The following is a 24,332-nucleotide window of genomic DNA, read 5'->3' as shown; positions in this document are numbered from 1 at the left end:
ACTCACTGCACTTCCTCAATGGGGGCAAATGGTTCAGCTTGAAGATGAAATTAAAGATTGCAAAAGCTCCCATCACACTTGTCTGACTGCGAGTAACTCAGATCGGAGTTGAAGCAGACATTACTGTGTTTTATCTCCGTAACTGTTGACGGCTTAAAACAAAGTTGAAGGCGATTACTGCATCGACATTGTTTAATGACTTCTGATCTGGAGCTCAGACAGTAGATAAAGGAGTCCTGGCTGATCCCTGATCTGTATTCAAAGCAGCAGCGGGAAGGACAAGGGATAATGCAGCATCTTCTCAAGATTAGAAGATGATCATTTTAGTAAAAATTCCATCATTGTAACACTGTAATGCGATGCCACCCTATAACATCCATTCTATCTCTCTGTTTTTATATATGTAGGTATCTAGTTGATTAGGCCATCAGCAGTAGAGTTAAATCACAATATAATCCTTTCAAGACATAAATCTGTGCATTCAGTAGGCATCAGGTATAGGTATGGGGGGAATACATACAGAAAGTTTTCTCTGCAGACTGAAATAAAGCATTAACCCGTCACAATCAGCATCACACTGCAGAGCTACTCCATCTTGTGGTGGGGCAATAGCACTGAGAGACGCCGGAAGGACGTTGTCTGCACTCCTCTAGTGATATTCTTTTGGCTTCTCACTTTTTCACTCAAAGATCTGATATGGACTTGCATATTAATTTGGCCGTTTATGCTGGATGCACTTCCTGATGTAACTTCATGTTACATGGATAATGGGTACCGGTGGTTTTGAACCAGGAATCTTCTGTTTTGCGCATGAACCACTTGGCCACTGAATTTAATCAAATAATAATCCAATCAGGATCTGTTTATGCACGGTAATTATGTCTGCAGTTTATTGACAATTAAAACTGGTCAATGAATGAGGGGATCATTATGCTAAGAATGCATCTGCTGAAAATGGGTGGGGGCGAGAAGGGAATGTGTGGCACTGAAAAAGCAGTGAAAGAGCTCTGCTTACAGTTTTCAGGTGTACAAAACATCTCCAGTCCCATCGGCTTTTCTCTTACTTTAAAAGAATGTACAGGCAAAAAAAAAAAAACAGGAATCCCACGTCTAGTGTTATGTGATGAAAATTTGACAGCAGTCATCCTCAAATAAATAACAATTGCTTGGATGAAGACTATCAGGCATAACTATGAATTTATTCCTCTGTGAGGAGAACGTGCATTGACTGACAAACTTTACACTCCATAGCATTAAGAATCAAAGCAAACTGTGCAAACTCGAGATGCTCCGGGCTGACTTGAGGGCATACTGGCTGGTTGTGTATCAGTTGCTTAAAGTCCTACCAACATCTGATGTGATGTTTGTTGTCACATGCCACTGGTGTCAATACATTGCTGTTTTAGCACATGGCTCTGCAGGCTGCAATGACCAGTGTTAGAGCAGCTGCAGAGTACTTTTACCATGAAATTCAGTGGAATTTCTATGTTACGGTGCATTGTTAACATGTTGCTGAGGTTCAGTGTTTCTCTCCCGCTGAAAATAAATTGACATACTGTGTAAAAGAGGGACACTCACACACACAAATGCCTTCAGTGGAGGAGTTTACTTAAAGTGCTGCAACATCGCAGTAGTAGTTCATAAATGTTCAGAGAGTTTAAAATTTTACTTGTACACAGAGGCCACTTCATTTTTAAAATATAGATGATTTAACACCCCCCCCCCAGAATGGTGTGTGAGTCCAGAATGCAAATATCAACATCCACTGTTCATTAGTTGTTAGTTAATATCCCTAATTTCTCCAAAAATATTAGTCCTATCAACATTCCGTTTTCGCGGCATTCATCCTTGACCCAAAACAGCAAATGCCAGCAAATCTCCCCAGTTTGTCGGTGATCAAAGCAATACACTCGCACACACTCCCCCCTCAGGACCAGACCCACGCCGGGAAAACCTGGAAACCTCCCACCCCCACTCCCGCCGTGACTGCCGACTGCGGCAGACTGTTCTTAGTGTGCCCTGACCTTGTCGCGGCAGCCTAGGCAGGATGCCGCCCATGACACATCCAATGGGCGTCAGTGGTCTGTGGCAATTCCGGCGACCCACTCAACCCATCTTGAAACGCGGACTAAGGAGTATTTGGTGCTCCGGGGATCTCCTTGTGGGGGTTCTATCAAAAAAACTGCCAAACTCGCAAATTAATATACCTCATGTACAACATCATCTGTTTGTTTCTGTTTGACTGTTTCACACATTTTTCTCTTAATGAACATTTTATTTTACTTGGACACTTCATTTGCACTTTTCACTGTGAATTATTCAGTGTTTACTGCATATTTTATATGCTGTACAGAGAGAGCGCAGCTCAAACTGAAGTCAAATTCCTTGTATTCTTGTGGATACTTGGTGAATAAAGGCTATTCTGATTCTGATTCTACAACCCCAATTCCAATGAAGTTGGGATGTTGTGTAAAATGTAAATAAAAACAGACTACAATGATTTGCAAATCCTCTTCAACCTATATTCAATCGAATACATCACAAAGACGAGATATTTAATGTTCAAACTGATAAACTTTATTGTTTTTGTGAAAATATTTGCTCATTTTGAAATGGATGCCTGCAACACATTTCAAAAAAGCTGGGACAGTGGTATGTTTACCACTGTGTTACATCAACTTTCCTTCTAACAACACTCAATGGGTCTCATGTATCAATGTTGCGCACTTGTGGCGTAAATTTACAGCGTAAACTTGAAATACACCAAAGTCGCCGTGACATGTATCAAGCAGTGCATACCTGACCATTTGTGGTGTACGCCTGACGTGATCTTGATAAATGCGGCGGGTGGAAACGATCGTAATTATAATAAACACGCCCATAAATATTCAGACTCCGCTTCAGACACACCCTCATTTTACGACATGGAAGCCGGGAAGACGGCAATGAAAAAGAACTCCACCAATCACGACGCGTGCCAATAGAGCGTCAAAAGCGGCCGTCGTATCAATTGTTTTGTAGTATATAATCAATAAAGTGTTACAGTGGTCCCTCATTAATCGCTGGAGTTACGTTCTAAAAAATAGGCCGTAATACGCGAAACCGCAACGTAGTCAGCGTTATTTTTTACAATTATTATAGACATTTCAAAGCTGTAAAACCCCTCACTACACAGTTTATACACTTTCTCAATCAGGCATGAACATTTTCTCACTTTTCTCTCGTGTGTAAACACTCTCAAAGTTCAAACCTTAGTAGGAAAATAATACCAAACTGTTTTCAGGACCAAACATTTGTTTGAGAAATAAAAATAGAACGTTTTCCTATAAATAATTATGATGGCATTTAGAACTAACAAATTAATTTTAATGATCAACGAACAAGGTCGGACACATAAGAAATTATTAATAGTTATTTTTGCAAAAATCTTTTTGCAAAAATCAATTCTTGCAATTGAATGTTGAGAAACATCGTTCTTAAACTGTTGAACTATTTTTTCATGCAGTTGTTCACAAACTGGTGATCCTCACCCCATTTTTGTTTGTGAACGGCTGAGACTTTTGGGGATGCTCCTTTTATACCCAATCATGAGTGTCCTCAGTTCCCAAATACTTATTGAGTGTTGTCAGAAGGAAAGGTGATGTAACACAGTGGTAAACATATCACTGTCCCAGCTTTATTGAAACGTGTTGCAGTCATCCATTTCAAAATAAGCAAATACTTGCACAAAACAATAAAGTTTATCAGTTTCACATTAAATATCTTGTCTTTGTGGTGTATTCAATTGAATATAGGTTGAAGAAGATTTGAAAAGCAATGTATTCTGTTTTTATTTAGATTTTACACAACATCCCAACTTCATTGGAATTGGGGTTGTATACTGAAGAATACAACCCCTGGCAAAAATTATGGAATCACCGGCCTTGGAGGATGTTCATTCAGTTGTTTAATTTTGTAGAAAAAAGCAGATCACAGACATGACACAAAACCAAAGTCATTTCAAATGGCAACTTTCTGGCTTTAAGAAACACTATAAGAAATCAGGAAAAATTTGTGGCACAGCAGAGGATGTCCTCCTGCAGCGGCTGAAGAAGTAAAACCTCCCAAAGCAAATGGTGGGGCACTTCTTCCCCGCCATCATGAATTTCATCCTGGCCACCCCATCATCATCTGGTACACTGCTGCCGGTGTCAAAGACAGGGACAAATTTAAGTACATCCTTCCTTCCAGTGAAAAGGTGATTGGCTGCAAACTACCATCCCACCAGGGCCCTGAGGGATGTTCTCTCCCACCCTGGTCCCAAACTCTTTGAACCACTGCCCTCTGGAAGGAGGCTGCAATCAATCAGAACCAAACTTTTGTGGCTATAAGAATAGCTTCTTGATGATCTAACACTTCTAAACCTAAAGTTTTTATTTTTAAAAAATATCTTAATAAGAACCAAATAATTTGCAGCATACAAGATAAATAAAACTTTAGATTTAGATATGTTCAATAATTGATACTGTTTTAAGGGTTATCTTCTTTTTTAAGCCTTCGGCATGCTTATTTCTACATTTAACAATCTTAATTCAAGACATCTTGTCAAGTAAAATTATCTGTCCATGCAGCAAGATAATTTCCCTCAGATTTAGTGTTTTTATCTTGTTTTTAGACACCTCTGTTTTGCAGTGCAATGTGCACAAACAGCAAGTGTGTACATTAATTTGCAGGTTTGAATGTGTGTACTGGTGCTGCTCTTGTAGGACACTGTTAGTATGAGTGACAGACTCTCTCTCAGCTCTTCTCTGCATGTCTACTTCCTTCTGCTTCTAAGTCGATGTCAGCACAATGAGGTAGAATATAGGTCACCGAGACTAGAGTGCTCACAGTTCCATGTTGGCTGTCGGTTTTTACTGACTGTCTGACCCCTATGGCCCTGGTCTAGACACTAATGACAGTCCGCTGAGCATAATGCCTCCTGTCAGAGCATACAGCCGACATGGAAGAGCTGGCTTGAGCCATTAGCATCATCTCAGTGATCAGACGATTGGTTTTATCAAGTGTACAGTTGACAGGCTCTGATAGCTATTAGTGGCAACCTTTGCTGATAGAGAAGAAATTCCCTGGCCATGCAAAATGATGGCAGTACAGCACAGGTTGCAGTCTGTCTTTGTTGTACACTGAAGTTTTAAGGTGTCTTAAAATTATTAAGAAACAGTTAATAACTGCATTTTAATTGTACAATCCCAAAACATAAAAAAGTTGGGATGGGATGAAAAAAAAAAAAAACAACAAAGTGATGTGTATTTAGCTCAGTGATTTTCAACCTTTTTTGAGCCTCGGCGCCCTTTTTATATTTACAAAATCCTGCGGCACACCACCAACCAAAATAATATTATAAGGCTATTACCTCTGGTTTTGTGCAAAACCCAGTTATCGCAATAGAAAATCGATACAGAAAACACCGCATTTCGAAAATCCTCAAGCATTTTGCGCTCTGATCTCAAGTAGGGCTGTCACGATTAGAAATTTCTGGAGACGATTAATTGTCAGACAAATAATTGCGATTGACGAATATATTGTCTATTTTTTTTTTCTTTTTTTTCCCCTTCTTTATATTCTACTATTGTAGTATAATTATACATCTCTGGAAGAACGTTTGGCTTCTGTGAGTGGAGAAACTGGGAATGGTGCAACATTTTTATTTTTATCTTCATTTTACATACAGTCCCAACTTTTTCTGATTTGTGGTTGTTTCTGTTGCATTTCTGAAATTGTTTCTCCTCATCAGTCACGTTTTGTGCTTAAACACTGCATTAAGCTCAAGATTGAACAAATAAATACCTTTGGAAAATAACAGCTGTTAAAGTTCAGAGTTCTCACCTGCTTTTTGTGATCTCTGCGTCTGAACATTGTTTTTTTGTTTTTTTTTGTGGCTCAGTTCATTCATATATTCTCATTTTTTAAATATGTTTTTAAAGATATTTGACCGTTTATTTCATCTCATGATCTCATAAATTCAGCATACGACGTGCACATGGTGTGAACAGGACGGTAACGGCAGAATCACACCTTTAGAGAAAGTTCAGAGAGAAGTAAAGGCAGCTTCACGTTTCCGTTTTGTTAATGTTCACTTGGGTTAAAATCCTCTCTCTGCTCCGTGCTCGCTGCGCACTGAACGTGTCGCGCCTGCATTCAGGAATCTCCCTCACCCACCCCCTCCCTCATCCACCCCCTCCCTCACAGTCTGCAGCCTGTTAACTCCGCGCGCGCGCGCACACACAGGCACAGACACACACACCGACAGCTCCGCATTTTAGACGGCTTTTGAAGAAGACGGCACTGTTTTAATCGGCCGTCAGCCTCCTTGTTATTGTCCCGCCTTAAGACGAGAGCGAGGCTGCAGCACGTTTGACATCAGATTCTGAGTCGTTTTATGCTTTGTGGATAAAATAAATAATTCACGGTAATCGCGAATATGAAAAATAATCGCGAATATGAAAAATACCCACGGCACCCCTGATGATCGATCATGGCACCCTAGGGTGCCGCGGCACCCCGGTTGAGAATCACTGATTTAGCTGACCTTTCATTTCATTGAAGACTAAAAGCAAAACTGTAGATGGTTTGAATTTAATGCTATTGGCATCAGACACTGAAGAAAATTATTTGCTGGAAGACTAGTAAAGGTTGACACAGTATGATTTTTATGTTAATGGAAGGACTGACAATCATTCGCAAAGTGCTTTCAAACATATTACCTATGTGTTGGTCTTTTTGGATACTAAAAAAACAAAAACGTTGTGCAAGTAATAATGCACTTTGTCATTTTTGATGAATTCCATATAAAATGTGTGTGATGACTTGTTAAAGTCAAGCTCAGTTGCAGTTGAGACAAGTAATCATCTTAAAACCTTCCTTAAAGTTGCCAGTGTCATAAGGAGACAAACAATTCTGTGGACATGACTGATGTATAATTTTGCAAGACTGTGTATGCATCATGAAAAATTTACCAATTGCACAATCAGTCTATAGACACAGTAAAGAAAAGCAAACTGGGGTGCAGACTTTGAGACTTTTGAGGACATCTTTGAGTACCACATTATTATGTAGGTGGGTGGGGGGGAGTACATGCTGTCAAAACCAGAAAAACAACCACTTAACATGATAAATTGTTAACAACACAAATTAGTTTTAATGCCACTAATCTTTCTGATTAGTGGCATTAAAATGACTAGCACACACAACTATCGTGATGTTCTGCCTGCCCCATAGTTCGGGACAACATAAAATGTTGCAGCAGTGTGTGGATGGCGAACACAAACAAACCTCCTTCAGCAAAAATACCAGATCAAGGAATTTTTTTAGACTGATCTGTATTGTTTTAACCAATTACGTGTGAGCACACTTGTACCTTCTGGAGTGTATTGGAAGTAAATTCATGATGGATCACTACAAATACTTTACTGTGAAAAGTACCAAGCAGTCACATAGTGAGAAAAGAGCAAAGCTATATTGAAAAAAAGATGCATAATTGTTTTACAATCAAACTGGAGCATTCTGAATAGTGACTGAATTGAATAGAATCAAATTAAATCAAATTAAATCACAAGGTTACTAAAGATCCCCCCCACCCCAATCAGGCTGCGATTTCCACAAAAATAAAATAGTTTTACTCAAACTCATCTGTTTTTCTCCAGGTGCAGAGCCAGAGAAGTGAGTTGAAATGGCACTGCTCCCCCATGATAGTTAAAGGACCACTTTAGAAGCTTTTTTCTACATACAACAATAACAACAATAATGAGAATAATGAAAATAATAATGATAATAATAATAATGATAATGACAATATATTTTTAGGGCCGCAGCTGTCGATTATTTTATTAAACGAGTATTCTCTCGATTATTCTGGCAATAAATCGAGTAATCGGATAAAAAGTAATTTTGCATTTTTAAACAACATCAACAGCCCCGCGCTCTCCATCCCAGCTTGAGAACACATTCCGTGTTTGGAAGGACATGTACTTATAACATCCTCTGTGAGACGCGTGTCTCTGCCTGCTGTCCTCACGTGGAAATATATACAACCCCAAATGCAATGAAGTTGGGACATTGTGTGAAATGTAAATGAAAACAGAATACAATGATTTGCAAATCCTCTTCAACATATATTCAATTGAATACACCACAAAGACAAGATTTTTAATGTTCAAACTGATAAAATTTATTGTTTTTGTGCAAATATTTGCTTATTTTTACATGGATGCCGGCAACATGTTTTAAAAAAGCTGGGACAGTGGTATGTTTACCACTGTGTTACATCACCTTTCCTTCTAACAACACTCAATAAGCATTTGGGAACTGAGGACACTAACTGTGAGTGTCATGATTGGGTATAAAAGGAGCATCTCCAAAAGTCTCAGCCATTCACAAACACAGATGCGGCAAGGATCACCACTTTGTGAACAACTGCGTGAAAAAATAGTCTCACAGTTTAAGAACAATGTTTCTCAACATTCAATTGCAGGGAATTTAGTGATTCCATCATCTACAGTCCATAATATAATCAGCAGATTCAGAGGATCTGGAGAACTTTCTACACTTAAGCAGCAAGGCCGAAAACCAACATTGAATGCCCATGACCTTCGATCCCTCAGGCGGCACTGTATTAAAAACCCATGACCTTCGATCCCTCAGGCGGCACTGTATTAAAAACCAACATCATTGTGTAAAGGATCTTACCACGTGGGCTCAGGAACACTTCAGAAAACCATTGTAAGTTAACACAGTTCGTCACTACATCTACAAGTGCAAGTTAAAACTCTACCATGCAAAGCGAAAGCCATACATCAACAACATCCAGAAATGTCGCCGCCTTCTCTGGGCCTGAGCTCATTTGAAATGGAAAGACGCATGGGGGTGTGTTTGTGCCAGTGGCATGGGCAACTAACACATCTGTGATGGTACCATCAATTCTGATAGGTACATACAGGTTTAGGAGCAACACATGCTGCCATCCAAGCAACGTCTTTTTCAGGGACATCCCTGCTTATTTCAGCAAGACAATGCCAAGCAACATTCTGCACGTGTTTCCAACAGCGTGGCTTCATAGTAAAAGAGTTTGGGTACGAGAATGGCCTGCCTGCAGTTCAGACCTGTCGCCCATTGAAAATGTGTGGTGCATTATGATATTATACAGTGAGGAAAATAAGTATTTGAACACCCTATGGTTTTGCAAGTTCTCCCACTTAGAAATCATGGAGGGGTCTGAAATTTTCATCTTGGGTGCATGTCCACTGTAAGAGACATAATCTAAAAAAAAAAAAATTAAAAACAAATCCAGAAATCAAAATGTATGATTTTTTAATAATTTATTTGTATGTTACTGCTGCAAATAAGTATTTGAACACCTGTGAAAATCAATGTTAATATTTGGTATCACCAGGTTTGCACACACTGCAGCAGGGATTTTGGTCCACTCCTCCATATAGATCTTCTCAGTGTAATTTTTTTTTACCGTTTTGAGTGACAGTGACAAATCATACCAGTGTACTTTGATATTAAAATGTGCGCCTGATACTAAAAATGCTTACAGGGTCACAGGTCTGGTGATATCCTGGCATGAAAACAAAGGTCATAGACTCCTCTCAAACACAGATTGTACAGAACTACAGCCACCAATTTAATGGGAAAGCCAAAACAGCAATTGTCCTGATGAAGAAGGTCTATTCATGGTTTTCCAAGGTGAAATTATGTGTGGCACACACATACTCATTTCTGGATGCAGCTTTTTACAGTTTATTATCAGTTCTACCCACAGAAAGCAATCTATCACACATTCATCATCTCGTTGTTTTATTTGGTGCCAATTCCACACATGACTCTTCAGATTCCTGCACTAAATCAAGTGGGTCACAGTGACTAAGTTTGCCACTTTTGAGGTCATACTTAAATATAGTTACGCAGTACTTCATTATGAACAGCAATAGGATTATTGTTCCACAGAAATGACACATAGCAATCTTCAATGACATCCATCCTCTTTCCCTCAAATGTCAACCTGTTTCATCTCCTCTTTCTTTTCACCTCATTCATTTGCCTGCTTTTCCCAGTGCTGAGTTGTCACATTCACCTTGGTTTTGTGCCAGGCTATTGCTGTGTAGCAGGGTTGTGTCTTATACACATGCTTTTAGTTTGATTACATTTGGCCATTTCCTCTGTCCTTTATTTTTTTCTTGAATAACCATAAACTGTGATGCATCTCTCCCTTTGTCCCCTGTCATCGAGAGTCCTCATTGGTTAAAAATAGGCAAATGCAAGCAGTCTGGATCACCTTCAATGCAGGAGGGACACTGCTGTGTCTGATGATATACTGTACAGTTACTTTGAAAGAATAAAGGGAAACTTTCCATCTGTTCTCCTTGCCACTGGCAGCTTCTGAACTGCAGGCCTGGTGTCTCAGTAGTGAGAATCACAAAAAATGAGGAAATAAGATGTTCACAAATGTCAAAGTACACAAAAGAGGCAACTTTAAGGAACATGTGAGATGTGAAAAAAGGCACAACAAAGGAACAGACAAAGAGAGTAAGTGAAGGAGAAACACTGGAAAAAGTTAGAAATGAGCAGCAAGTAACAGCCGCAGAACTTCATATAAATGGGTAGACAAGACGTACTGTATCACAATATAGTCATGGAATAGCACTTATCACAGTTATGGTTGCAGTGCATTGTGGGCATGCTCTAGCATGGAGGTACTAATCTGTAAAACACGCTGCCCAGGCAGCTTCAGCATTGCCAAAACAACAGAACCCCTCCAAGCAGTAATATCAACATTGAATTCAATATTATCAGGTATCAAGTTGTTCACCAATGAATATGGCTTTATACACCCTGAAGAAAACCATACACCCTGAGGCCGAAGGCCGAATTTATCGATTAACAACATCCAGAAACGCCACCGCCTTCTCTGGGCAGGAGCTCATTTGAAATGGACAGATGCAAAGTGGAAAAGTGTGCTGTGGTCTGATGAGTCCACATTTCAAATTGTTTTTGGAAATCACGGACGTCGTGTCCTCCGGACAAAAGAGGAAAAAGACCATTTATAGGTATTTTATCATATACCTCTAAATGATAAATGCACGCAGAACACAATGCGCATGATCTCCCTTCGCTCACTGCCTCCAGGGGTAGGGATGCGGGACTCGCAAAGAATCCAAGTCATGGCCACGGAGCTCTGCGGCTGTGTTACCGAGACCATGCAGCAGGCGCTGCACATCAAAACAGCAAGCGTCGTCTCTGGACCGGTTGCTGCATGCAGCTCGGCACATCAGACAGGGGGCTGTGTGAGTGGCCCGCTGCGGCGCTTACCGAGCCCGCAGACTCAGTAAGCGCATCGGAGGCAGTGAGAGCAATCGCGGTGATGCCGACCGGTGTCACGTACAATTCTTTCCGCCTCACTCAGGAAACAGCGCATGGAACTTGAGGTGGATGGATGATGAAAGAAGCAAAACACCTTCGCAATTTACGTCAACATTTTGATGAATTTTTGATGATTTCTTCATTTCCAGCAGCTTCATATGTGACACCAGTGGGAAATACACACATGGAACAAGAGGTGAAGCTCTTAACAGACAGAATATTTTACATCCACTAATGCTTCAGCTGAAGGGTGCTGTTTCTTTTTTTCTCCCTTGTTTCAGAAGCCATAACTGGCAACTGTCTTCTAGTGTTAGTGGAGGTTAGCCTGTAAGCTCGCCGTCGTGCTGATAATCATTCGAGTACATTTGTTTAATGAAGCTGCTGTAAATGAAGAAATTCATCAAAATATTGACATAAACTGCGAAGGTGTTTTGCTTCTTTCATCATCCATCGACCTCAAGTTCCAAGCGCTGTTTTCTAAGTGAGGTGGAAAGAATTGTACGTGACACCTGATTGGCTGATTACTCGGGTAGTATGAAAAATATTACCCATCCGCGAAAAGGGTGTATTGCTATTTATTCTTTAGTGTTTTATCCAATCATATTGGCGTATCATTTATAGGTATATGATAATTTTTTAAACCTCTCACCATTTACCCCATACGCCCTATTGACGTATCCCATAATCCCTTGTGCGCCAGAGAGTCGCTGCAGTCAAACAACACAAAGAATCCACATAATGACAATTGCAAATAAATATTATACTACAAAAGTGTAATTTTTTATGCTTTTCATCACGTTAATAAGAGACTGTATGAATGATACCCTAAAAACTTGCTAAAACAATTAAAACAAATAATCCGTGTCTGCTACGTTTAATCTGCATGGAATTTAATAAACGCAAACCGAATTTCAGACATATTATATCTATTAGTCTGGAGCAAAGAGGACAAACAGTGTTGTAAAGAACAATAAACAACACGTTAAAGAGCAAACTTCACTTTCCCCCAGAACAACATGATCAGGAAGCGAGCGTAGCTCACAGCAGCTCCCATTGAAAATAACGGAGAGACAGCCTGTGATTCTCGCATGTTTACATATATCAAACGCAATAACAACGTCTATAAACCCAGAGAATATATTGATAAGAGTTTTAGGCACAATATAAAAATAGTTTTATGTTGCGATGTTAATGGTGTTGTCTGTGTGCAGCAGTTAAAGTGCAGCCCGATCAGAGCATCTCAATGCAGTTCTTAATGTTACTGAGATCTCGCAGCGCGGCGACCTCTTCGAAGTTTTGCGGGATTTGAAACGTCAATAGGGCGAATAGCACTGACGACCTCCTAAAAGTATGCTGCACTCTTAGCATCGCTGTAACAGTATGATGCTCAAATGCCCATTTTTCTCATGGTGGCAGTTGGTAAAAAGTCGGTAGTGGTCACATCTGGACAATCTTTCAGGGAGTTTTTATCGTGAAAATATGTTGTGACAAAAATCTGTGTTTTGGATCTGTCCTTGTCTTCACTTTCCCATAGAGGAATGTCAAGCTTACCTGTCTTATTTGCTAACTCAATTCATTCTAGCCTTTTGTAGTTAATTGTCAGGATATTTATTTAGTTCAAATACCCACAAATGTCTTTCAGTGCCTGTCTCTGTGCCATAAATGCCTGCATGCAGAATCAGTCAAAAGTGTGTCCACACTTTTGACTGGTACTACTCAGTGGTGGGCACAGTTCCGCTAATCCACTAACCGCTAATTATCAAAGCTAATGTTTTCATTATGGGATTAGCTTTTCAGATAACTTTGAAAACCATCAGCGGACCAATTATCTTTTGAAAAATTTTGGTCCGATAATTGAAGTGAAAATATCAGCTATATGTTTTAGTTTTAAAGTATTGCCCTAATTTTGAAGGTTTTAGAGTGGACATGCCTTGGCTGTACTAGTGCATTATGGGTAAAGGTTCACAACAGGAGAAATGCATTTGAGATACTCTGATCAGGCTCCACACGGACAACAGCATTAAACTCTTTGTATATTGTGTCAAAAAGTCTTGTGAATATATTCTCTGGGTTTATAGATGTTGTTATTGTTTGTTTTATGTAAAAATGCCAGAAGAAGCTCAGGTTGCTCCTCCATTATTTTCAACTGGAATCACTGTGAGTTCCAGTCGCTTCCTGTTTGCTCTTTAATGTCATGCGTATTGTCTTTTACAACACTGTTTGTCGTCTTTGTTCCAGAGTAATACATATATTAAATTCCACACAGCTTAAATGCAGCAGACACAGATTATTTGGAATATTTGTTTTGGCAAGTTTTCACGGTCTCTACTGCCATCTAGTGGCCAGTAGTGTTCATGACAGTCTTAACCCTAAGTCAGGGGTGGCCAAGTTCGGTCCTCGAGAGCCACCTTCCTGACACTTAGTTGTCTCCCTGCTCCAACACACCTGAATCCAATGAAAGACTCATTAGCAGACTTTTAATGAGCCTTTCATTGGATTCAGGTGTGTTGGAGCAGGGAGACAACTAAGTGTGTCAGGAATGTGGCTCTCGAGGACCGAACTTGGCCACCCCTGCCCTAAGTATTGAGATATCCCATAATCCTTTGCCCGCCAGAGAGTTGTTGCAGCTGCAGTTAAAGAAATAAAAATGTACATTTTTGGTTGATTAATTTTCATTTACAATTGTCATCGTGGATTCTCTCTGTGCTGTTTAAACCACAGCAAGTCTCTGGTGTGCAAAAAAAAGAAAAAAAAAACTCTGGTATGCATAGGATTATGGGTTAGAGTCTGAGCGTCTGGGCACCAGTAGATAGCAGTGCTCTATGCATTTTGACCCCGGTTATATCAGGGGTGGTGGCCAAGTGGTTAATGCGCTTGGTTTCAGTGCAGAAGGTTCCGGGTTCAAATCCCACCCCTGCCACATTTCTCCATGTAATGTGGAGTTGCGTCAGGAAGGGCATCTGGCATAAAACCTATGCCAATTCAACATGCAAATCCACCTTGGATTTGTTGTGGTGACCCCGAGTGCAAACAAGGGAGCAGCCGAATTTTTGAAAATGGCTTGTTGTTTTTTTTTTTTTTTACATATGAATAAAATGGCATATTTTACAAAAGCACATTTATACGTAAATACCAACACACACATCACGTCGCATTAAAGTGTTGGTTTTTACATAGAATGAAAGAGTCAACCAGTCAGTGTTAGCAGAGGCTCATTTTACCCATAATGCCTTTGGCACCTGTCTGTGTTTGTTATAAAACTTCAGAATTAGTGCATTATTTAAAATTAAAGATATGTGTTATATTTTAACTTAACTTAAATGACAGAACTGACATTATTGGAGTTATTCTATCCGGATTAATCTGATTTTAAATCAAAACAATAAGTCAAAATTGCTTTATTGTCCAAGACCTCTGCTTCACGGCGGCACTGCTACATTCTGTTAAGGAATCATGGCTTTGTTTTTTGTGTGTGTAGAGTTGAGCTTAGCTCCTCTTAGCTGCTTCACTGCTACAAAATATGTAGTAAACAGGAGCTTCCAGCAGTGGGCAGGGCGCACAAAGACAGAAATGCTGACTCATTGTTTGGGATTGTGGTTGCCTTTGATGCTACCAGAAGTGATCATGGTGTTAAAACTCAAAATCAGCTTGTTTGTAGTTGCAAGTGTACTGGAGACAGTACTGGAAGTTATTGGTTAGCTGTAGCTTCCGATCAATTTTTGGGTGATTTATCGGTTTAGCTTTATAAAAGATAACTTTTCAGTTAGCTGATTAGCTGTTATAGAAGCAAACTGTTTGGTTAGCTGTGCCCACCACTGGTACTACTGTATATCGTGACAAGCATCTTTTTTAACAAACCAGACTTTTGAGCTATTGGCTAACACTGAAACTGCCTGGCTAGCATGTGGGGCATCTGGTTATCTCTGGATTGACACATACGCACAAGATGATATAACCCTAACCGTGATAAGTGCTATTAACTGGCCATTTCTGCACACCAGGCTGGATTGAGCATGGCATTTTACCTCATGTCATCTGAACCAAAAGACACAACGTGGATCCCCAGGGGCCCCCCTTCATTGGACACCTTAACTGGCTTGAGCATGGTCCTTCAGCATGATGGTTGAAGACAAATATGTGGCACAAGGAGTAGGCAGAAGAAGAAGATATGCACAAATTAAAAATGGTCAACATTAACTCCAAAATGTAGAAAAGCAGGCTATATAAGGCAACTGGTGGACAGCTGGTATGATGCATGGGTTGGTGATTGGCACAGCTTTGTTGTGTTGGCTATATTGTGCGGTTTATACAAAGCCATTCATTAGAAAATAAGGCTCGGAGACTCTGAGGTCAATTAAGAAGCTAAATGGAGACTCCAATTATGAGATAAAGATCAGTTTGGTGTGCTAAAAGAGAACAGGTTAATTGAAAAAAATGTGTGAGGAAAGGAGGGAGAAGAAGGTTAATTTGTGTCAGTAAAGACATCAAGACAAATACACAAAACCAAATGCTGCTGAAGAGAACCGATGGGAAAAGTATGTATTCTGAGGCAATGTTTGTGTTTTGTATACTACAGTGTTTTTAGTCACGTGTTGAGCTGTCTAGCATTATTAAAACAAGGTGTGTAGTATTTGGGTAGTTGGTGGTTTTAAATTGGGAAGCAGCTTATACTCACTCAAGACTTAACATGGGGGAATGTTCCAAAGAGGAATCTGCCCTTCCTACTGGCTCTATTCGTTCAATCCTCCTGTCTTGGGTCCTATGTTGATCTCCTTCACCATCCTGAAAATAAGGACATAGCAGGAAAAGTCAAAAAGAAGACAAACAATACATGAATTTATGTCATTTCTGTCTGTCTGTGCTTGATTATATTTCAAGTTTAGTGTTCACACTCAGGTCCATATGTACTTGGACATCAATAAGATTTTGGTGATTTTGCCTCTGTAGACCACCATAATAGTGAAGAAATGATACAATCAAGATGTGTCTGCAGTGTAGACTTAACTTTAATTCAAATGGGTTTATGAAAATATCACATGGACCATTTAGGAATTATATATATTTGCACACACAGTCCGTCCATTTTCAGAAGCAGAGCCATCGGGAAGGTCATCGCACTCGGTGACACCGGCTACAGACAACAGATCTGCTTTGGAGCGCGCTGCCTCTGTGGCACCCGTAGTGCTAGACGGAGCGGCACCAGTGCGCATCGCTTCAGCCGCACCAGCGGCGTCCGGAGGAGCGACACCAGAGTGCGTCGCTGCAGCTTCACCAGTGGCATCCAGAGGAGCGGCACCTACGCACTCTGTTCTTGCGACGCCTGCGCCACACACCACTCCAGTGACACCGGCGGCACAAAGTGAATCAGTATCAGCACGCGCCGCATCATACCCAGAACCAACGCCTGTAGGTGCATCCCCGCACGCACGGCTATGACAGTCGGACCGTCCTCTGCTCCTCATCCAGCTCCAGCGTTAATGACAGTTTGGAAGACAACCACCGAGGACAGTCACGGTGGGACGGTCAGTGAAGTTTCATTTCTTGCCGGTATTTTTCTCTGCTGGGTTTTGACTGTAATATCTGATTTATCAAGAAACCTGTTTGTATCCCAACATCACTGTTTGGATTGGTTCCTGTTTAAGCTGCACACTGAATTATTAATGACGTTTGGTTTATCAGTTCTATTTTTCTGGTCCTCATTGAGGTTAAAGTGTAATTTCGGGAGGTTCGTTCCCACTCAAAAACGTTTAAAATCCCTTCTTTCTTTTTTGATTAAGGTTTTCAAATCAGATTTTCTGCAGAGTTTTGCCAGCCATTCTTTTGATTTGTTTTGTTCATGGAAAGAACAGGTGTTCCCAGGTGGATCTTTTTCCGATGTGGTTTCTGTAATTCAACTGAACAGCCCACTTTTATGGAATTTTCTCTGTCAACATTTTGATTCCAGATTTAAGTACCCTCTTGGTTCTCATCTGAGTTCTTTGATTCCATGGTTAAGCTTCTGCCAGGGTTACGCAATTTATTTGACCTCAGGCCCATTTAAATTGATCAGTACCAGGGGTTGGGGCTTTGGAAGGCTCTGTTCTTTGTTTCCAAAAGTTTCCAGCTTCTTCTTCCAGTAGGCTCCATTTGTGGGCAACTGAGTGCAGCTTTTGGTTTGACCAAATCCGATGGTTCTGGAGAAGGCCCAGATTGCTCTTATGACTTCATAGTGAGGGGCCGTGACCTCCATAGTCAGTTCCCTGATGCTCCCATAGACTGCAATGAAGCTCATGGTTGTGCTCCTGATCCGTCTGTAATTCGGTCCCCTAATATACCACTGCACGGTGTAGGGCCTCCAGATTTTGCCCTGATCCCCGTCCCAGGTATATTCGCACACTGTGTGACGTCTTGCAGTCACCCTCCTGGTTCTGTTTTGGGCCCTTGTGGCAACCCATTGGCTCTCCTGCCGGTCTGTTTTGGATTTGTCAATTTGCCTGATGTTTCCCTGCGTTGTGGTCTCGTTTTTCTATACCCGGTCTCTTTTTGCTCTTGGTCCATTTTCCACCTCGTCCTTCCCGGTGTCGGTGTGCCTGTGGTGGGTGTTGGTGTCCGTCGGAGCCGTTCGCCTTGGGGAGGGGTTCTGTCATGTTTCTGTCCTGTTTGGGTTCCAGTCTTATTCGTCCCCTTTTCTTTTCCTTCAGTTTAGCCAGGTCTTGAATTTGTTTTTATTTTTTGCCTCTTGATTATGTTCATTCTTGTTTCCATTCTAGTGTTCTGGTTCTTGTATTATTCTGTGGTCCCTGGTTTTTGTTATTTATTGTATTCTTGGTTCTCATGTATTGCATTTTCGGTTTCATTTATTGCTTTTCTTTCTGTCACTAGTTTCATTCTTGGTTATCTTTTATTTTATTAGCCATGTATATATTGGTTTAGCTTTTCACATTCTTTACATTATACTTTAGTCACAGGTTTGCTTATTGTTTATCTTCAGTGTTTTGTGTTTGTGATTATGTTCCGTTTGTGATTTATTTCTTATTAGTTGTTTTGTATTGTGATTGTATTTATTTTTATACTTTATTCAGTGTCAGTTCTGTTCCTGTTTTGTTTATTATTTTTGATCTCCTGGTTTTTCACTTTATTGATTAATCACATATCTCCTTGTTTTTCCCCTTTTGTTTTGCTCACTTTTATTATTGTCTGTTTTAAGCACGTCTCATTTTCCTCCGATAATTTTCCAGTCACTTAGTTCCTTTGATTCGTCTGCATTGCATTTTCCTCCCTCTCTCTCTTGCACCTGTTCCTCATCTGTCTGCCATGACCCCTTTCCAGATCCTTCGTCCTCACTTGCATCTTGTTTTCCTGTCACAGTCTTCCTGATTTACTGTGTCTGTTCACTCCCTCGCTGCTCGTTTGTTGATGTTTATCACTTACCAGCACCTCGTCTCTGTCCTGTTTTTGCCATGCCATTTTGACTCTGCTCTGTGTACCGGATCCTGCCTTTAGCCTCAGCTCTGAAAACCCAGTTGGCTTGTGTACTGACCCTGCTTGTCTTTTTGACCACGTCTTCTGTCTCGCCCTTGCCTGGTACTTTTGCTCCGCGGACTGCCTTCCTGTTACTGAACCCCTGCCTGTAATAAAGACCAGTATTTTTACTCATGCGTCCTGTTTGTGTGCCTGCATTTGTGTCCAGCCTCTGTCTGTGCCTCGGCTCCGCTCAGCCTGACAGTTTATCCATTTAAAGACAACTGCCTACTCCAGACAGATTTATCATATGGCACCATACTGTTTGTAATTTTTAAAAACTGATGTGGACAAAGCCCAAGACATAGTCAATGAGTTAAAAATGTTCATGTACCATCCCCTGACTTGTTGAAAGAAAACTGGCTGCAAAGGTGATGATTTTTACTAACAATAATAATTACATGTAGCTCCAATAATTTATGACCTCTGAAAATGAGAGGCTGTGTATAAAAAAGGCTGTACAGTAATTCATTGAACATTTGCGTTGAAGTCTTGTGGAAGGGTATCTTGATTTTGTCATTTTTTGATTATAGTGGTGTACAGAGGGAGTCAAAACCGAACTGCTCTTCCGCATCGTGAAACAACAGATCAAGTAGAGGATGGTCTGAATATGAGATGGCTAACAGGGCTCTGATCCTGTGTGCCCTGTGGCCGAGACGATACTCATGAAGGCCAAACAGGAACCCTGAACACAAGATGGCTATTGCAGCTCTGGTAAAACAAGAAGTCCTTAATGGTGGTGATGTGGAGCAGATGATGGCTTGTAACCCAATGGCTGTGAAGGTGGAAGAAGGTTACAGCATGTCCATAGACCCCAATCAGATGGGACTCCCCAGCCATCAGAACAGGCTAAAGATCTTTCAAAACATGACTGTGTGTTTGTTGGCGTGCAACAACATTCCCATGTTAAAAAAAAACTCACGCACAAGCATCTCTAGATCAACTCTGGATCTAGAGATGCTGTCCAGTAACGGATCAAAAGAAATCTTTGTCATCTCAGAGAGATTGACACGAACAACACTGTACAGAGGCAAAATAAAAAAAAATTGTGCCAGTGTCTAAATTATGGAACTGACTATAATCCAGCTGCATGCAGGAAGAAGCAACAATCTCAATTTTGAATCAAAGGAGGGGTTTAACTGAAAGATGAGATGGACATATATCCTCTTGATGTGACAACCAATAACATGGGTACCATAACAACATACGAATAACAAACATTGTATTTACTCCTAAGTAAAGCAAAAACTTTGATCATGTTGTGCTTGAGCTCTGGATAGAGAATCCAAAACTGAGCCTGAAAACCTCTACAACCTAAATTTGTTGTTCTGACAAATTTATTATTATTATTATTATTATTATTAAATAAACACTAGAAAAACACGAGTTCACTTTTATAAGACAGTACAAGACAGACAAAAGAAGGTGGGTTTGCTGAAAAAGACAGGTGAAAGTTAAGTAGAAACCTGGTTTATGGTAAGGTTTGGGTTAGGCTCAGGTTAAGGTTTGATTCAGTGTAGTCTCTCCCATTATTCATGCCTTTGGGGGTTAGAGAAGATGTGCTTGTCACATCCTGTGGTTAAAAGTATCCATGAAGTCGCTCCTGCACCTTTCATGCAGGACACATCAGATGTAGTTGCTGCTTTGTGATTTCTCCAGTCAAATAAACCCAGTGACAAAGTAGCACTGATTGATTGCTGCTGTTCAACTGTCCAACCCTCCAATAACACAGGCCAAACCTGGGTGTGGCATTGATCTGATTTCTAGCAGGAAAGCGATTAAATGTTGAGTGAAGGAAAATGGTCACGCCCACTGTCATTTGTCTCTTTGAGTCTGTTGATCCACTCGCTCATCTGTCTTCAGAGGCTTTACACTCCAGAAGTTGGATTTAGTGGCTTGATGTCTGAGGACATAACAAACACCTTGCAGAAGACAAAACAGCTTCACATTCCATTTAATTTGAGATAAAGGCTTGATTTGAGCTTGGCTGACAGGGATGACATGCACCATGTTGGGTGGTGACCAGTGATGCCGGTAATGCGTTACTTAGTAACGCGTTACTCTAATCTGACCACTTTTTTTAGTAACGAGTAATCTAACGCGTTAATCTTTCCAAATCAGTAATCAGATTAAAGTTACTTCTCCATGTCACTGTGCGTTACTATTATTTTTCATTGTGGGTCGACAGCAGCATTAAACTTGGTCTGTGGGCAGGAGGTCGGGGTTCGACTGAACTGCATACTTTCAGCGAGCTGTGAGCTTTTCATCCACGTTTTTTTGCAGCTGCTCGACTCGTCCTCACCTCTTAAAGCGCGGTGACCAGCACACCTGCACTGAGCTTTACAAAGACATTTTTATACTTTTCCCCCTCCTTTATTTAGAATTCTGAGCTGAGCCGCTCTGTATCGTCTCGTTAAAAACAGCTGATCCTCCGCGACGCATCAACAACTAATACTATTTTCCACTCAAATGCACCTAAACTCTCTTTCTGAGGACCACATGATGTGAAAATGCAATAAAACTTTCTTACCTGTAAATCTGGTCATGTTTTCTGCATAAATAAATGTTATCCATTCTTTGTGCTCAAACGCCAAAGCAGGGGCGAATCCAGATGGAATGGGGGCGTGGGGCAGGGATGTGCCCCCCTCCCCCACAACACCCCTAGATTAAAGGTCCAGTTTTGAAGCCGTTTTTTACTACAACTACTAATATTGCTTAAAATAATAATAATTTCGACAAGTAAAATGTTTAGAGAGTTAGAATTTAATAGTTACATTTCTAAACAATGTAGGTTTGAAATTGCAAGTTTTACTGTTACAGTGCTGTCAACAGTTAAATATGAGGTCAAGAAAGAGGTCTTCATTTTACTTTTTATAAAACAAGTATTTATTTTCATTGAAGTCAAGAAAGGGTGACTATAAAGTGAGTTGTTGTCGGCAGCTGTGGAAAGTAACTAAAAAAGTAACTAGTAATCTAACTTAGTTACTTTTACAATTGAGTAATCAGTAAAGTAACTAAGTTACTTTTTTCAAGGAGTAATCAGTAATCAGTAATTGGATTACTTTTTCAGAGTAACTGTGGCAACACTGGTGGTGACATACAAAGATGAAATGATGTATTTAGAATAGCACATTTATTAACTGACTTATTTCACCAGATTACCATCTGTTGAATGTTAGTTAAGACAAGGATTTGGATAGTCCATCAACAAGTGACATTGAGTTGATATTGAGTGATATTGAGTTCATGTTAAATGAAGAAGGCAACTTTATGTTTAGTTTGGACTGAAGTTATAGCAGCTACTGATCATGTTTTTGTGTGTACACGTTGTAGTACTGCATGGGTGTCCATGTCAATATGAATGACTGCTTTCATTCAGCATATCTAGTCCTGGGCAGGCTGCACTGAAATGATGTCCTCGCACCTCCCATTGCATTGTCACTATATTTACAGTACATCCACCAAGGACGTAATAAAAGTATCAGTGTGTATTTATTTATTTATTTGTCTGACTGTCTGTTAGTGGGATTACATCAAAACTACTGCACAGATTTTGACAAAACGTAAAGGACAGACACATATTAGACCATGGAAGATCCCATTAAATATGCGGGTGATCCAGATCTGGAATCTGGATGTAGTTTCACTTATATAGGCTTTTAAAGATTATGTAAAAAACTACTTTGTGGATCTTACCCAAATTTGCACCACAGATACAGTATATATTAGGACATGGAAGACTCCAACAAATTTTGGAGGTGATCTGGATCCAGACTGGCAGATGTCAGAAATCTCAGATTGCTCTTGTTGTCTATTTCTTTATCCAAATGTCAAACATCCAAATAGTTCTAGAGCAGGGCTGTCCAAATCTGCTCCCGAAGGGTACCTGCCCTGTACATTTTTCTTTTTTTCCACCCTCTCCCTGGTTGACCCCAGCTAATTAACTCTGACAGGTGTGCTCAGCCAATAAGGAACTGAGAAACACCAAAATTAAATAGTGAGGTGTGACTACAGGAGGTATACATGCAAACATGGAGGACACGTGCCCTCAAGGAACAGATTTGGGCAGCCCTGGAGAAGGAATTGCACAGAGACCCTGTCACCTATTTACAGTTGTATGCAAAAGTTTGGGCACCCCTGATATTTTTCATGATTTTCCTTTATAAATCATTGGTTGTCTGGATCAGAAATTTCAGTTAAATATATCATATAGCAGACGAACACACTGATATTTGTGAAATGAAATGAAGTTTCTAGCATTTACAGAAAGTGTGCAATTGGGCAGGTGCATACATTTGGGCACCCTTGTCATTTTATTGATTTGAATACATTTAGCACTAATTACTGGAATACAAAACTGGCTTGGAAAGCTCAATGACCCTTGACCTCCTTGCACAGGTGAATCCAATCATGATGAAGGGTATTTAAGGTGGACATTTGCAAATGTTTCCCCTCTTTGCATCTCTTCTAATGAGAGGCAACATGGGAGCCTCCGAAACAACTCTCAAATGACCTTAAAACAAAGACTGTTCAACATCATGGTTTAGGGGAAGGATACAAAAACCTATCTCAGAGATTTCAGCTGTCAGTTTCCACAGTGAGGAACATAGTGAGGAAATGGAAGACCGCAGGCACAGTACTAGTTAAGGCTTGAAGTGGCAGGCCAAGAAAAATCTCAGATAAGCTGAAGCGAAGGATGGTGAGAACAGTCATAGTCAACCCACAGACCTGCTCCAAAGACCTACAACATGATCTTGCTGCAGATCGTGTCTCTGTGCATCGTTCAACTATACAGCGCACTTTGCACAATGAGATGTTGTATGATTGTATGTTGTATGATGCATAGTAAGCCTTTTCTGCATACACGCCACAAACAGAGTCACTTGAAGTATGCTAAAGCACATTTAGACAAGCCAGCTTCATTTTGGAATGAGGTGTTGTGGACTGATGAGACTAAAACTGAGTTATTTGGCCATAACAAGGGGCGGTATGCATGGCTGAAAGAAGAACACAGCATTCCAAGAAAAAAACTTGCTACCTACAGTAAAATTTGGAGGTGTTCCATCATGCTGTGGGGCTGTATGGCCAGTGCAGGTACTGGGAATTTTGTTAAAGTTGAGGGTCACATGGATTCCAGTCAATATCAGCAAATTTTTGAAAACAATGTTCATGAATCAGTGACAAAGTTGAAGTTATGTCGGGGCTGGATCTTTCAACAAGACTATGTGTCAGGGTTTAGGTTTTGTTTTATTGTTTGTTCTGCTTAGGTTATGTTTTGTGACTTCTTTTGTGGGGTTTCTCTGCTTGGCCTTGGTCTGTCCCTTTCTCTCATCTGTCTCTCCTGGTGGTGGGCAGGGCACACTGTTGGGCCACACCCCTATTCTGGTGGTTTCCACACACCTGCTTCTAATTGGTAGCTCATCACCAGGGTG

General features: G+C 40.5%; 1 protein-coding gene across 3 annotated transcripts in view; it reads right to left on the bottom strand.

Moving 5' to 3' along the window:
• LOC117512002 (partitioning defective 3 homolog) overlaps nt 1-24,332 on the bottom strand; it is a 1,323,734-nt gene that overhangs the window by 716,568 nt on the left and 582,834 nt on the right. For all 3 annotated transcript variants that reach the window (XM_034171933.1, XM_034171942.1, XM_034171950.1), the window contains exons 6-7: nt 16,076-16,182; nt 15,426-15,509 (exon numbers count right to left, since the gene is read on the bottom strand). In XM_034171933.1, coding sequence (XP_034027824.1) covers nt 15,426-15,509; nt 16,076-16,182 — 191 coding nt within the window. The remainder of the gene's footprint in view (nt 1-15,425; nt 15,510-16,075; nt 16,183-24,332) is intronic.

Source organism: Thalassophryne amazonica, chromosome 1 (assembly GCF_902500255.1).
Source record: "Thalassophryne amazonica chromosome 1, fThaAma1.1, whole genome shotgun sequence".
In the NCBI taxonomy this organism is placed as follows: Eukaryota; Metazoa; Chordata; class Actinopteri; order Batrachoidiformes; family Batrachoididae; genus Thalassophryne; species Thalassophryne amazonica.
The sequence above is the reverse complement of the archived record's forward strand: the minus strand, read 5'-3'. Positions and strand labels throughout refer to the sequence as shown.